The 14,204-nt window shown below is 41.6% G+C and overlaps 1 protein-coding gene across 1 annotated transcript; it reads left to right on the top strand.

Moving 5' to 3' along the window:
- Positions 1–336: 336 nt before the first annotated feature.
- On the top strand, positions 337–5,890 carry LOC130607008 (cilia- and flagella- associated protein 210-like). Its single transcript, XM_057423735.1, has 7 exons — positions 337–516; positions 1,338–1,494; positions 2,592–2,731; positions 3,022–3,214; positions 3,772–3,936; positions 4,509–4,613; positions 5,475–5,890. Exons 1-6 carry the CDS (start codon positions 419–421, stop codon positions 4,608–4,610), a joined length of 855 nt encoding a protein of 284 aa, XP_057279718.1. The 5' UTR covers positions 337–418; the 3' UTR covers positions 4,611–4,613; positions 5,475–5,890.
- The last annotated feature ends 8,314 nt before the right edge of the window (positions 5,891–14,204 follow it).

The raw sequence follows: 14,204 nt of genomic DNA, 5'->3' as shown, positions 1-14,204 counted from the left end.
GGGCCGGCTTTTGTGCCCGGCCCGGAGGAAAGAAAGGAAGGGAAAGAAACTCCTCAAAGGCTGAACTGAGCCTCCCCTCCCTGAAGGAGCAGCTGACGCCCGACAGCAGCTTCCGGGCGGGGCGGGGCGCTGTGTTGCTATAAGAGCTGCGGCACAGTCCCCACCGCTGTTCGTGCTGTGAGGTAACGCTGCTCTCTTTAGCTCCGGGCAGGGTGGCTCGGGGCTGGGAGCTCCCGCGGGCACGGAGCCGGGGGAGGGTGGTGGCCGCCGCATTTGTTCCCTCTCTGGGGGCGGAAGAGCGAGCCTCGACTCCCCGGGACACCGGGCTGTCGGTAGGGATACGGCTCTCTCTCAGCAGACGCTACCGCTTCCCGGAGAGTCGGGCACTGGGCCGACCCGCAGCGGAGAAAAGCCGAGGATGGACCGCGACGGGCCGGACGCTGCTCGGCGGGAGGCAGAGGTGGAGCGCGGGCGCTACTTGGCGCGGCGGGCGGTGGCCCAGGAGCAGCTGGCGCAGTGAGTCCGGCGACGTGCAGAGGGGAGCGCGGCTGGGTTAAGCATCACCCCGTAACCAGCTCCCTGCTGCCGGGGCCCGCCTGCACCGCCCGCGGCGGGGGGGCACACAGCACAGGCGGCGAGTGCTTTGGCGCCAACGCGGCTGAGGCGACCCTGCACCAGCCGAGGCGGGAGCGGGTGACTCATTGCTCGTAAACCATTGTTTGATTCAGCATCGCTCCCTCGTCAGGCTGAAAACTCGTCACCCCCTTGTTCCTCCGTAACTCCGTTTTTCCAGCTTCACAAACGTCTCTTGCTTTCAGGGGCAGACCTAGTCAGTTAAAAGAGACTGTCTAGATTCTGGCAATGAGAACAAGCGGCTTGTTTCTCTAAGGCAAAATTCCTTACTGCCGATGCCCCCTGCCCAGAATCACTCGCAGATCCTACTGACACGGCTGATGACCATGGCCACGCCTTGCACAGTGCTGTGGCACTGCTTGGAAGTCAGCTAGCTGACAATGGCCCAGCTTGTGACAGTGAGTGGGCTGACAATTAAACCGGGCTAACCAAATTATATCTACTATTTGAGTCGCTATACACGTCATACTTGTTTTTGCTAGTATAGGCTTAACCAGCTCCCTTGCACTAGACCCGAGCTTTAGCCAAAGGACTTGCACCTGCCTTTGAAAAAAACATGGTTCTATTTTTAATCTCTGACATTCTACTTTCACTTCAAAATATTAAGGCTTACTGTTAAACATACCTGTAGCTGTGCAGAATCCACACCTGTTCATTACTTTGTGCAGTCCCTAGCACATTTATTCAACTTTTTCCCAATTCAGAATAAAGGAGCACAAACATCAGGCAGATCTGGCCAAGCTAGAAGACAAAAGAGAAGGGGAACAAATACAGTTATCAAACCAATTGTACCAACTGGAAATTCAGAAAGACAGAGAAAAGGAAGAGAAAGAAAAAGTTGAACGCCGGAGGCAGCATCACGTAAGTAACAGGAAGTCAGAGTTTAAAATGCTTGTTTCACCTTGGCTGCCTGGAGTGAAGCTGTTGCATTTGGCCCACAAATAAATGGGCCTCCTGGCAAGAGGAGGTTTGCTTACAGCTTCAGTAGCAGTGGATCATATGCCTACCCTGCCAGCCGCAAGCCATGTCTTTCCTCTGTGCCTTTGAGAAAGGCCTCTTGGAAGTTGTATTATGGCACCTAAGTATTGACTTTTCTAAAATGGAAAAAGTCTGCTATAGATATCAAGGAGATTGTCCTTGACTTGAGAACTGAATTCATGGGTTCCATGTACCCATTCTTTAAGGCCATTTGTTGGGAAGAGGGAATTAGTCTGAGACTGAACATAATATCTTTTTGACTTGTCTTTCCCTTTATGACTGGAGAGGTTTAGAAAAATCTGTCAAGACATCCTTACCACATCCAGTATTTCCCTCCCCATGCCTGCTTGAGCAAGGAGAAGTGGAGGTACTGTGATGATTCACTGGATTGTGAGAGAGTAAGAGGAGACAACTCCCACTGAAACCCCACTTGCTCCCCCACCCCATACTCTTCTCACCCCAGTTACACAACTTTTACCTCAATTGTTCCCAACTTTTAATACACAATAAAAGCTGTATATGACTGCCAATTCTGCACTTTTAATACACAATAGAAGCTGTATATGACTGCCATTTCTTTATATGACTGTGCATTCTGCACAAATGCCTTGTGCTTTACAGTTTAGTGGTTCTACAGACTCCTACTGTTTGAGGCCTTCAGTCTGTGCTGTGACTGATGCACAGGATGGGAGCAGTACAGTTGGAGCCAGCGGGAAAGTAGAGGAAATAATATAACTTACAGATACTGTGCCATGGGGCTGCAACCAGACACTGATTTTACTCTTGTAGTAGTTTGTGGTAAGTAGGTCATGAGAATGCTCCTCCACCTTTGGGTTACAATTTTCTATAGCTTCACCACTGCTACAACCAAAGAACTCTTATTAGGTTAGGCCTGAAGTCTTTGCTATATTCCCCCCCCCCCCCCAAGTTTATGTTTTCAAAATCTCATTCTACATAAAGGCTGTTTTCTATGTAAACAGGAGTATGTATCTGAAAAGAAAACAATTAAAGCTGAAGAGAAACAAAAAGAAGATAATGAAGATGATCGGATTGAGGCTTATATTAAAGAAAAAGAAATGATGGCTGATCTGGCAAGAGAAAAAGTTGCTGAGACTAATAGGTAGGTCTAGGGCTACACTTTTCAGCATTAAGATTCAAACTTGCAATTTTATTTTGTAACAAATGTTACTCAATTTTGTATCAGCAAAATTGAAACTTTGTGATGTAGGCAATCTTTCTGTAATTAAAACTTGAGGGAGAAATAGAAAGTACAGAAAAAAAAAAAAGACTACTAGTTCCAGTAGTAATTGGTGCTGTTGGGGGTGGGATTGCTGGCTTTGGTAGGAGCAGTGCCCCAGGTAAACTGAGCAGATATCCTGGTATGTTACAGTAGCTCATGTTCTTCTGCAGGGCAATCCAGGTGCATAAGGACAAAGCTCTTGAACAACTAACTGCGCAGATAAATGAGGCATTTAAGGTTGAAGATGATCGTCTTGCTAGAGGAGCTGCAGCAGTAGAAGATGAATACCAAATAAAAATCAAAGAGAAAGAAGCAAAACAAAAGGCTGCCATTGAAGCTATTGCTGAACACAGAACCACCATGGTAAGAAACCTAGCCTGTTCTTAATCCTTTTTCTGTCATATACTTGTACTTCTGAATACCTTTTGGAAACAGCATAGATTCTAGAAAAACAAGTGAGAGGCACATGCAGGTTCTCACTTAGCAGCTGCCTCTCAAATTTACCATCTGTAGTTTCAGAATGAACTTCTTAAAGAAGGTGTAAGCAGTAGATGTGATGATCCTCTCTCAAAAGTTAGAAGGCTCCAGAATTGTTGGCAATTTGTGCAGACATTTTTCCAGATTCTGCACTGCAGCTGAGGAGCCTGGCCCAGATCATATCTGGTGGCTCTGGTGCCCTGCATCAGCATGCTCCATCAGTGCTACTGACATCTTTCCTGGCCCCTCTCTCTCTCTCCCACTTCTCTGTTCAGTGCATATCTGCCATGGCTGCTGAAAGCCCTGGGCTTGGACACTGGCCAGCCACAATGACCGTGCTCATCAGAGTGCTGATACGGGGCTGCTTCTGCTAAAAGATATGAGTTCCAGCTTAGCAGGCTAGCTCCTTGGCTATCCTTTTTTGTGTATTTTGTAAAATACAGATGAAGATGAAAGTAGAGAAGGAGAAAGAAGAAAAAGCAGAGGGTGAGAGAGATCGTAATCAGCAGATGACAGCAGATCACACCTACCTGGAAAAGGAAAAAGACATGAAACAAAGACAACATGATGCCAGCATGGATGTACAGAAATTTCAGATCCAGCAAATGGTAAACAGAAGAGCTGTAACCTGTCAATGCCTTCAGACAGAAGCACGCTTCTAAAGCCATAGGATTAGATTTCCTGGACGGGAGAGAGAAAGCAAGCTTACTGTGGGTGTGATATGCGTATTCTGTTGTTTGCTTGTTTTTACCTGTAAGCACTGCAGGTGCTGAAGCTGGGGACCAGCTTCCTCCCAGAGCAGTGGAACAGAAGCCTCTTCCAAGGTGACTTGGCCCGTGCTGGTCAGGGAGGATGACCTGAGAGGGCTGGTAATAAGAAAGAGATCAACAATGATGGATCATATCCTGTCCTATATCATTATGTCATTTTTTCCAACCATATCATTGTTTTCCTTTTGTATCTTCTGGAAAGAGTAGCAGTCACTGAGCTATTCAGTCTACCTTTTTCATGGCGGGGTATGGCAGGGGAAAGAAGTTTAGAGGAATGATATTTGACAAGTATCAACTAACTATAAACTAGCATTACTTCAGAACTCCTGTAAGCTCATCCTCTTGAGTTTTAAGGGAAAGTTAAGTTGCGAAAGAAATACTAAGCTTCGTTACTCCCTTATCTTTACCAGGCTGAAAAGCGGGCAAAAAAACAGCAGGAAAAGCAAGATGACTTGGACTACGATGCTCAGAGAGAAGCTGCTTTCTGCAAGGATCGAGCATTTTGGAGATAAAGAGTGAGTAACTGACTCAATGCCATTACTGGATCTAATTTTTATTCTCTCCAAGCTTCTAAGGAGGGACCAAGACCTGGGCTTCTTAACTAGCAAACTTGCAAGATTGGTGGAGTGTATACATGTGTAGTATTACAAAACAACTCAGGGGTCAGGGGGAAGGATAGTTGATAAGAGGATTCTCCATATTCCTCCTGCCAAACGTATGTGAGCCCTCAAGGTTGCTCAGGGACTGAGCATTGTGCAGGAGTGTTACGGCTTGTGTTGCCCCCTCAAAGCCCTGCCTGATGACAGAGACAAGAGCTCTCCTCCAAGCCAGCACATACCAGGAATTGTCTTGGTTAGTCCATCCTGCTGTGGCCTAGGCTGCTACTAGGTTTTTGGACAGCAGGACATGGCTGGGGGGGAGCTGACTGGCTCCCAGTACCCATGTCAGTTAGTGTGGCCCATAAGGGGCTTGTCTGTAGAGTGAGGAAGTTGCTGCTGAGAACTTTACACCCATGATGCGTGTTTTTCAGAGGTTTTGCCTAGAATAGCTCTAGCCACTGCTTGAAGCACATCTTCCTATTTAAGTTTCATCCAAAAGGATCCAGATTGTGATCGCTCTGTAATGTGAACCAAAGCACAGTAAGTAGAAACAACCAAGAGACTTGTTTCAACAACTCAACTTGTGATCTAAACTAAAATGCTAACATTGCTGAACTATCAACTGAAAGAGACACAATTCTCTCCAATAATCTTGGAGTAATGTATTTTTTAAATTACATATTTTAAAAAAAGAGACATGGCAATTAACTTGTGAAACTGTCTCAAAAAATTTACTTGGTTCACTAACAAAAGACTTATATCCCTTCTCTGAGCCAGTGCTCCTTTTACTACTTCAAGCTTTTTTCAGCAAGCAGAAAGAATGAAAACTTCTATTAAAGCCTTTTGATCACAGAAGCTGGAGCCTTGAGAAGCACTGACAACAGCAGACGTGGTGCTGAAACCTGCAGAGCTTGGTAACTCTCCAAAGGCACCCTCAAGTGCATATTTGCACGTGCTCACGACCATGCAATTGGTGAGTTAAATGGGTTTTAGTCTACCTCTACAGAAGCAAGAACCAAGGTGGACTGCAGCCCGATTTCCTGTTCTGCTTCAAGAAATGCCCTGTTCTGCAGATTATGTATGTCTGCATTTGAAGTCTACAGCCTGCTTCCATGGGGTTTATACTCTTTTTATTGTGAGCATCTACAGAAATATCAAAATCAACTACCAGAAAACAACTCTTCCTTTCAGTACACCTAAAGCGAGTATTTTTTTTAAAGCACATTGGCTAAATGCCGATTTAGTTACCCAAATTAAGCATGGAAAAAATCCAGTATGAATCATGGTATCACTTTATTCCATAGTCTGAGATGCGCATGCTTTGTGTGTCTGCTTTAAATGACAAGCTCTAGTTAGTAATCCTCTATAAAAGCTGGCAAAAAAATCTTCAAGGGTTTTAAGAACACGAAGAAATACTCCAGGTTCTAAAATTTTCAGTAACATTTAGTAACATTTCATTGTCTTTTACAGTTTTCCAACATGAAAGGCAAGAATTGGAAAGCTGCTTGCAGGAATAATACAGAAGACTAAAATCAGTTTGTTTATGGTATGTTGAAGATGACAGGAGTAGAGGAAATAGGCTGAGAGAACAGCTCCTTGTGCAAGCAAAAGGAAGCTATTCAGCAAATAGATGAGAATCAGTCCAGCAATGAAAAGACTCCTTAAAGAGCCAAACTCTTCTTAGCAGAGTCAGGTGACTGATATAACAAGCTGTGACATGGGACAACAGGCTGAGTAGACACGAAAGCCTGCTTCAGCAGGAGGTGGTGGAATCAGTACTTGTGAAGGCTTTAAAGATGTCCCATGTATGGCAGGAGGTTCGTCTAGCTGACCATCAGAGGTCCTTTTCAGCTACCATTTAAAGATGGCAACAAAATACATGGAGATCAACTGCAGCTAAGGAAAATTGCTGACCTGGAATAATCTCCTAATTGAGAGGTACCTCTGATCTAATGCCTAGCATCACTACTTGTATTAGTTAATAGTTGGAGTTGAGTCACTATCCTCAGAGGTATTTAAAAGATGCATAGATGGTGGTGGACTTCAGTGCTAGGTTAAGTTTTAATTAATAGCTAGAAAATCAGAATATTATTTGAGAAATTATTTTACTGGTAAACTTCAATTACTGTTTTTGCTCAACAAAGCACCCTGTCAGATGGTCTGCTGCTTTAGGAAGTTATAGCAGATGAGAAACATAATAGGTGTTGGCCTTACTACAAAGCCAAGACCTTAGAAGTGCAAGACAACCCTTGGAGGGACTGAAAGAGACCTCAAAATCAAACTGCATATTTTCCAAACCTGTCACCCAACTCTGGAAGTGGAGCAGCAACTGAAGTTTAAACACACAGGACTCCAGGGTCTAAGATGATATTCTCCCAACCGTAACACAACTGGTACCTGTGGCTGTGGTACCCTTGTAAGACAGTGCTTTCATCATGGATCTAATAAAACTCCTACCTAAGAAACTAAGAGAGGAGCCTTCTAAAATGCCTCCTCTGCTAAGGGAATTTGAGTTGACTCACTGTGCAGCTCTTTACTGTTAGGTAGTGTTCCAGGCTGGAGTTGTTACTTCTGTTCAAGCTCTTTTTAACATGACAGCCTTTGCAACTGCTCGGCTCTGAGGAAGTCTGAAGAGGACACATACCTGGAAACAAAACTACCTACAAACAGAAGAGTTGGTGCTCCAAGAGCTGGGACTCCTAAGGGTGGACACTTTCATGTTCCAGTACAGACTGGCTGGGTACTCCTGAAAAACAAAGAATTTTTATTTATTTGCTTATTTTTCCCAAAGCTCACTGGTCATGTTAGAACAAATTATTCGTTCTGTTTCAATAGGTATTTTTTTTCAGATGCCTGTTATTAACTTACACCTTTCTGGTATCTCTTGAATGGAAGAGTGCTACTGCTAGTTTGTAATCTTCCTCCTTGTTCTAGCACTGCATATTTTAGAGAAAGAAAATCTGCTACTTACAAATAGCTCTTAAACCCCCCCAAAACAGCACTAACACAAAAACAATAACCCTCATCTCTGACAGCTAAGACTAAGAGGGAGTTGAAGGCCAAAGATGTGACAAGACCACATGAGATGTCATCTTTGGAATCATTTTAAAGGAATTCCTTTCTATTTAAAATAAGCTGTGCTATAGACTTTGTTAAAGTTGAATATATGTAGTCATTCCCTTTACATTCCTGCCCTGCCACCATTACAATTTAAGCTTTTTCTAGTTTTGGTGCATCATGGTCTTTGATGGCAAGAACTAGATACCCAAGTAGATACATAAATGATTCAAACCCACCCTTTAATCTGTTAATCTCTAGAAAGCAGTCTTAAAGCATAGTTGTTCATAGCTGGTTGAGACTGTATTGCATAAACCAGCATGCCACTTTTTTTCTGTAGGCTTCCTCATCTCCAGTATATTATCCAGAGAAATGCACAATTCTGTTAGGTGATGAAGGGTTTAAACATCAGAACTGCAGGTCCAGTAAAATTCAACATTACATCTCCATTAACATAATAGTAGTTGCCCGTCTTAAATGAGTGGCAGCTGGTCTGACTCCTTTCCTATTTAAAAGGGAAAAAGTGGGAAAGGTTAGAAAGCAGCAACATGTACTGGAAGAAGCAATAGTTACTGAGCAGACCAGAGACAAGATCGAAGATGAGACCACCGATATCTGGTAAATACAGATCAAGCAACTGGTACAGTGGCATAGTGGAAAAGGGACACGTTGGACATTTTGGTAAAGCTTAGTTATATATAAGACAAGTATTTCTGCATTGGTTTCAATTACAGATGATCAGAGCATATACATATAAATGTAGTTGCTAATTATACAGCAAGACTTAAAACTCTGTTTCTTCTTCAGAAATACATCAGATAACTGCAGAAGTATCTACTAAGGAATAAGAAGCTAGCCACTGCCTCCTTACAAGTTAGATGTGCCTGTGAAACCTATCAGTGCCTAACAGCTGGAGCAAGTTACAAGGCATGCTATTTGCCAAAAACCGCCTATACTCAACTTCAGCTCAACAACAAAGTGCCACAGCTTGCAACTGTATCAGTAACCGCTCTGTTTTATTATGGAACAAAGCAGTAGATTTACTTTTTAGAAGTCACAAGGTAACAACCAAAGGTAAACTATCAACTCACCTGCACTGTATTTGAGTATTGCTGGGCCTCCAGGGTTCATTCAAAGTTTATGCTTTGGCTTAAAAAAAAATTTCTTGCTGAACAAATAATAAAATTGAGTAAGCTGTTTAAAAACATCTGCCTGTATCAATAAGATCAATGGTGAGAGCACCTTTTATTTGTTACAGTTTTCTATTTGTGACTTTGGAGAATGCAATGGAAGATAGTATTCCTATCTTGAGATTCAAGTTGTGGCACTGAGTCTAATCCTTTATGGGAAAGTGATGTCTGCATTAAGACTGTGGGTATCTAGCACACAAGTTTCTGAAAGGACTGTAGGGAATGGGAAAAGTACTTTGTTGCCAGGCTGCCAGTAGGTGACTTTTTTGATCAAAAGTTGTTCTTTCATTCAGTTATAAACTGAATGTAAGCTGTCTTACCCCTACTTTTGAGTGCAGACCATGAACAGGGAGTTCTATAACTAGTGAAAGCTACTGTGCTTCACACACAAGACTTATATTTATGCAAGTACAAGATCAAAGTTTGCCACTAGCAAATAAACTATCAGTACAACAATCAGTTGCATTATATGACTACATATTTATGTATGTTACAATATATAGCGAATAGACTGTCATTTGTCATTCTGTAGTTATATAGTGAATAGACTGTCATTTGTCATTCTGTAGTAGACATTCTAATTTCATCTACAGTATCATCCAATTTAGCATGGAATAAAAATCTGACTATTCACATCTTCAGTAAAAATGAACAGACTGGTTTAACTGAAGAGGTAGTGCCCTGACATCAAATCACCATACTTTGTAAAGCTGTACTGACAGCACTACCACTTTAAAAGGCTGAAGATTTGACACTCACAAGCACATTTACACACACAGGTTGCACCATATGACTCAGAAGTGAGTATTGATCTAAATACAGAAGATGCTAAGTAATACTGCAAGAAGCACACATGGCAGACATATGGAATACACTAACAAATATGCAAAAAGGCATTTATTTGAGAAGTGTTTTAATACACAAGCTGTACATTCCATATCAGCTACTTCTCCCAGCTGAGAACTGGATCTTCCCTGTCTATAAATTACAAAATGTCCAAAGACTGAGGTTTCCAAATACTCTGCTAAATATTACATGCACAATATTGCCTCTGTGATTAACCACAATTCTTTTAGCTGGTGAAGGAAACCAGTAATCAGCTAGTTCTTCTTCCAACTGAACATAAATTAATAGGCTTAACTTCTTTTCAATCCTTCCAGCCGTTCTTTTCATTAGCAGTTATGGCAAAAGCCATACACTGACTACTTTTTATATACAGTTACAGAGATATGTATAGGATATGTGAAAATGTCTATCATATGCACTAGAAGTACCTATGCAACAAAATGGAAAGCTAAAGTTTTAAGCCAGACAACTGCGGAATTCTACCAAACTCAAATTTTGCAAAATGCAAAAAGTTCACACTTCTGATATGCATTTTCTTAAATAATTTCATTAAACACTGCATTAGGGAAAGTACTATTTTCAGCAAAAGAAGGAAAGTGGAAGTAACAGTTCTTTACATTTCTATCACATTGACTCCAGCAGCATGAAGATTAATTTTATCACTGGTATCCTCCAGGTTAAGTTCACACACACACACACACACACACATACACACAAAAACACCCACAAAGCAACTCTGTTGCTAAAATACTGCCTTTTCTCACAAAGCTGTCCTTTGAGTATTGGAGAGAAAATACATAGATGATTTAAAAGAGGGATCTTTGATAAAGCATAGCATGAATAACTCTAGGTTTTCTATTATAAGGAAAGTCCTAAGATCAGGGATATATATTTTTGTCAATCAGACAAGCAATCAGTCTACTAAGCCCCTACAAGGGTGTCAAAATATACTTTATTGGCTCCAAATAAATAAACATTTCCAGGAAAGGTGGCTAAAGGACTACTTTTTTTTATGTTTACATTAATATAAAATCCACTTGCCAGACTGACACTATGACAAATTAGACATTGCTAGGAGATCACTGCAAATTCTTCAGGGCATCTGACATAGACCACTGCAAGAAAAGTCTGTAGCATGGGATTTCAACCAGCAACTGAGAAGTTTTAGGTTAAAATTTTGACAACTAGATAGAACACAGGATTTTTTCTTAAAAACTAAAGCAAAGCAACAACTGCAACACTGGCTGTCTCAAAGAATTCACAGACAGCAACGCATCTTTTACAGGCAACAGTGTCTACACAACCTTATGTTATATCCACCCACCCTCACTAAGAATTTGTGCCTCCAAGTTGATGGCAGTACCCAGAAAATCCAACACCAAACAACAGTCTCTTTCTGCTGAACTTTGGAAAGGTACTGCCAATACTAAATTCAGTATTCCATGCATACATAGGCTGTATGGTACTAGTCAAATGTCAGTATCTACTGTCAATACAAAAGAGAATGCATGTCTAATGCCTGTATATACACTTAACTGCTTACAAAGTCAGTTTCATACACCCTGCCCTCATTTCACTGAGTCTTCAGGTTCACACATTCTCTGGAGTAAGGTCAGTTCCAGGGTACTGACAGAAAAAGCTGTCCTCTCAATGTGCTATTTTCCACATTTGCAAGGAACAACGTCAAGCATTGTTTTGATTACCTCTGGTACACATACAAGTATTGCTTTTAAATATGCTTCCAGTCCAGTTCTCTAAGCCAAAAGCCAACAAGCTGTGACACAGCTGCCAAACATGGCATTGAGCCACACTGTGGCTACAGCACAAGGCGGTTACTGTGAATCTGGGAACAGGAAAGCTCTGCCAAAGAGGGAAGAAACAGTTCCTGGACAGCGAGAGCAGCAGTCAGTGCTTCACAAGGCAGCAAGAGCTCACTGGTGCTTGGGATGTCCGTGGGATTGTGCTTTAGTCCCACCAAATTTTTATCAACATTGCCAATTTCCACGAAAAAGCACAAATGTGGTAAATCCTCCCTCTTACAAGGGAGGGAAACACAAGTACACTTGTTGTGTTTCAGTTTAAACAAAGCGATCAGCATTAAACCAATTCAGCACCAAGTATGGCACAGGTAAAGGAATGCACCATCAAGAGATCAAGTGTATCCCACTGTGTGCAAGTAAAAATAACCAACTTCTCACAAAGTACATTAAAACCCAAGAAAACTAGCTTTGTGACACCAACTCAGGTGAATTTTAATAAACTATGAAATAATTTAGAGCTCAAATTTGTACAAATACTTTTCAGAACTGTAACAAAGCAGTCAATATGAAAGGGCATACAAGCACATCTTCTGAAATAACTATATACAACTGTAAACTATTATTGGATATAATCTCCATTTTGAGATTTTGAATTAAGGACTTTGCAACTTACTTTGTAACAATTCCTATGGATTGCCTTATTGCTGCTTTTCTCCCCTCTTCTGCAGCAGTCAATACAGTTGAAGAATTTTGCATTTGTTTGCACGCTTATATGAGCTTCAGTGGTATTGGCAAGAATATGAGTAGCGCAAATATACTTCTTCAGCAATAGTTTACTTGTGGTTCAGCTCCATAAAAATAATGATAATACTGCAACAAAGAGCTTTTAAATGAGACTGTGAAGCACATGGCATGCATAGTACCAAATGCACCAAGGAAGTCTCTGTCCAAGGCTGCCATACAGTTCTCTTAAGCCTAATTTCCTTTTTCTTACTAAAGTCCCCCAAAACAGGACTACATCTTCTCCACAGAGTTCAGAGTGGCTTCACATGGAACAGGCCTACTATACAGGTCTTTGGGTCACTACTATAAGCGGTTTTAACTAACAGCTGTATCCTCCACCCACATGTGGACTTGGGAAACATTTTTACACATTCTGTGTAAAACAACCACCACAATGTGAAACTCATACTAAAACACAGGAAAAAGTTGATAACCAAAGCGGCTCCACTTAAGTATTCTGCCAGAAAGTAACACTATAGTTTTCTTCCCTTGAAAAGGATGCTTATGTGGTTCACAAACCTGGATTTTCTTTTGCTTTCAAAACAGAACCATTTGTTTTCTTTTAGAATAACGACTGCCTGGATCACATCAAGCCAAGTTTCAGCAATTCTGCTAATCTGCTGTAGACACACACTGATCACAAAGTGGGTTATATAGCAAAAATGACAACTCATAACAAAGACAGGAAGAAAAAGTTATGCCATATACTCAAAGATCTGCCAAAAAAAAAACAAACAACAAAATCAATTTTTTAAGCATTGTTTTGCTTCAACACAGCTTTACATTAATGCTCATCACTTCTCCTGAGGGACTTCATGATTTGCCAACCTTCAGCGTGACTAGTTGAAAGGACTGAAAGCAGCGCTGGGGTGTGTACCCAATCTATCCTCCTCTCAGACCACTACCACATCCCAGCTGCTCTTTGTTGATGAATGTGGGCACTCCTGTAGCAACACAATCCAACCTCCTCCTCTTTCATATGAAGATGTGGAGGTGAGAAAGAAATAGGCGGATCCTAGAGGCAAGAAAGAAAAGCAGAAAAGGGAGGGAATTGGTTTGAGGAAGACATACATGTAGCAGGGAATGAGGAGGAATTGAGAGTACAGTCTTCAGAATGAGGGGATGTAGGAAGGAAAGCAAATTTTTGTTTTAAAAAAATTAAGAGCCTGTCTGAAACACCACTTGAAATTCTGCTCCAACTACACCAAGCTCCAGTACTGGAGAACTGCAGTAGCCTTCTCATAGGCTGCAAAGAAGCAGCAAGAGTAGAAAGGATTTCCTTGTTCCTTATTTTGACACCCACTGTGAATTCTGGCAATCTGCTTCATCTCTGTGCATCCATTAATTAGCAACTGAGGCAGGGCAGTCTGGACCATCCAAGCTGAATTTTCTGCAGCAGACAAACACAGAAGCATGGAACAGAAAGAGGAGGTTACAGAGAAACTAATTATATTGATAAGCACTTAATTATTTTTTTTTGTTTAGAACAAAGAAGTAACTCCCAAGCACAGATGACAATGACAGAAGTACAGTGAAGATTTAAGTAAATTATTTCACTTCGTGATTACAAAAAAACCCCAACAATGTAGTTTTCCTCTATAAACTGTTTTCCTTAGGACTTATACCTACTGAAATACAGATGTAGCAACAGCAGTGATGAGCATCTCGCAACATCCTTCTAGCTTTAAGATGACATGTAGTATACTTGCAGCTTTCTTCCCCACACACGGATAAGCTTCTTCACAGGCAGCCACTGTCCTAAACTAAGTTCATCAGGTAAAAAATAACTGCAGCATAGAAGTTAACTTTCTAGCTGCCAACACACAAAAAGGATACATAAACCAATGAAATATTTAAAACACAGCACACTG

The sequence above is a fragment of the Pezoporus wallicus genome, unplaced genomic scaffold, assembly GCF_028554395.1.
Source record: "Pezoporus wallicus isolate ANWC-B61680 ecotype Strahan unplaced genomic scaffold, APGP_CSIRO_Pwel_v1 contig_1181, whole genome shotgun sequence".
Classification (NCBI taxonomy): Eukaryota; Metazoa; Chordata; class Aves; order Psittaciformes; family Psittacidae; genus Pezoporus; species Pezoporus wallicus.
Note: the sequence above shows the minus strand (reverse complement) of the source record. Positions and strands in the feature narration are given on the sequence as shown.

Bases quoted from the DNA above. Each gene is read 5' to 3' on its own strand.
- LOC130607008 (XM_057423735.1), top strand. From the start codon at position 419: ATGGACCGCGACGGGCCGGACGCTGCTCGGCGGGAGGCAGAGGTGGAG. The intron at 517-1,337 runs GTGAGTCCGGCG...TTCCCAATTCAG, and splicing joins GCCCAGGAGCAGCTGGCGCA to AATAAAGGAGCACAAACATC. The intron at 2,732-3,021 runs GTAGGTCTAGGG...GTTCTTCTGCAG, and splicing joins AAAGTTGCTGAGACTAATAG to GGCAATCCAGGTGCATAAGG.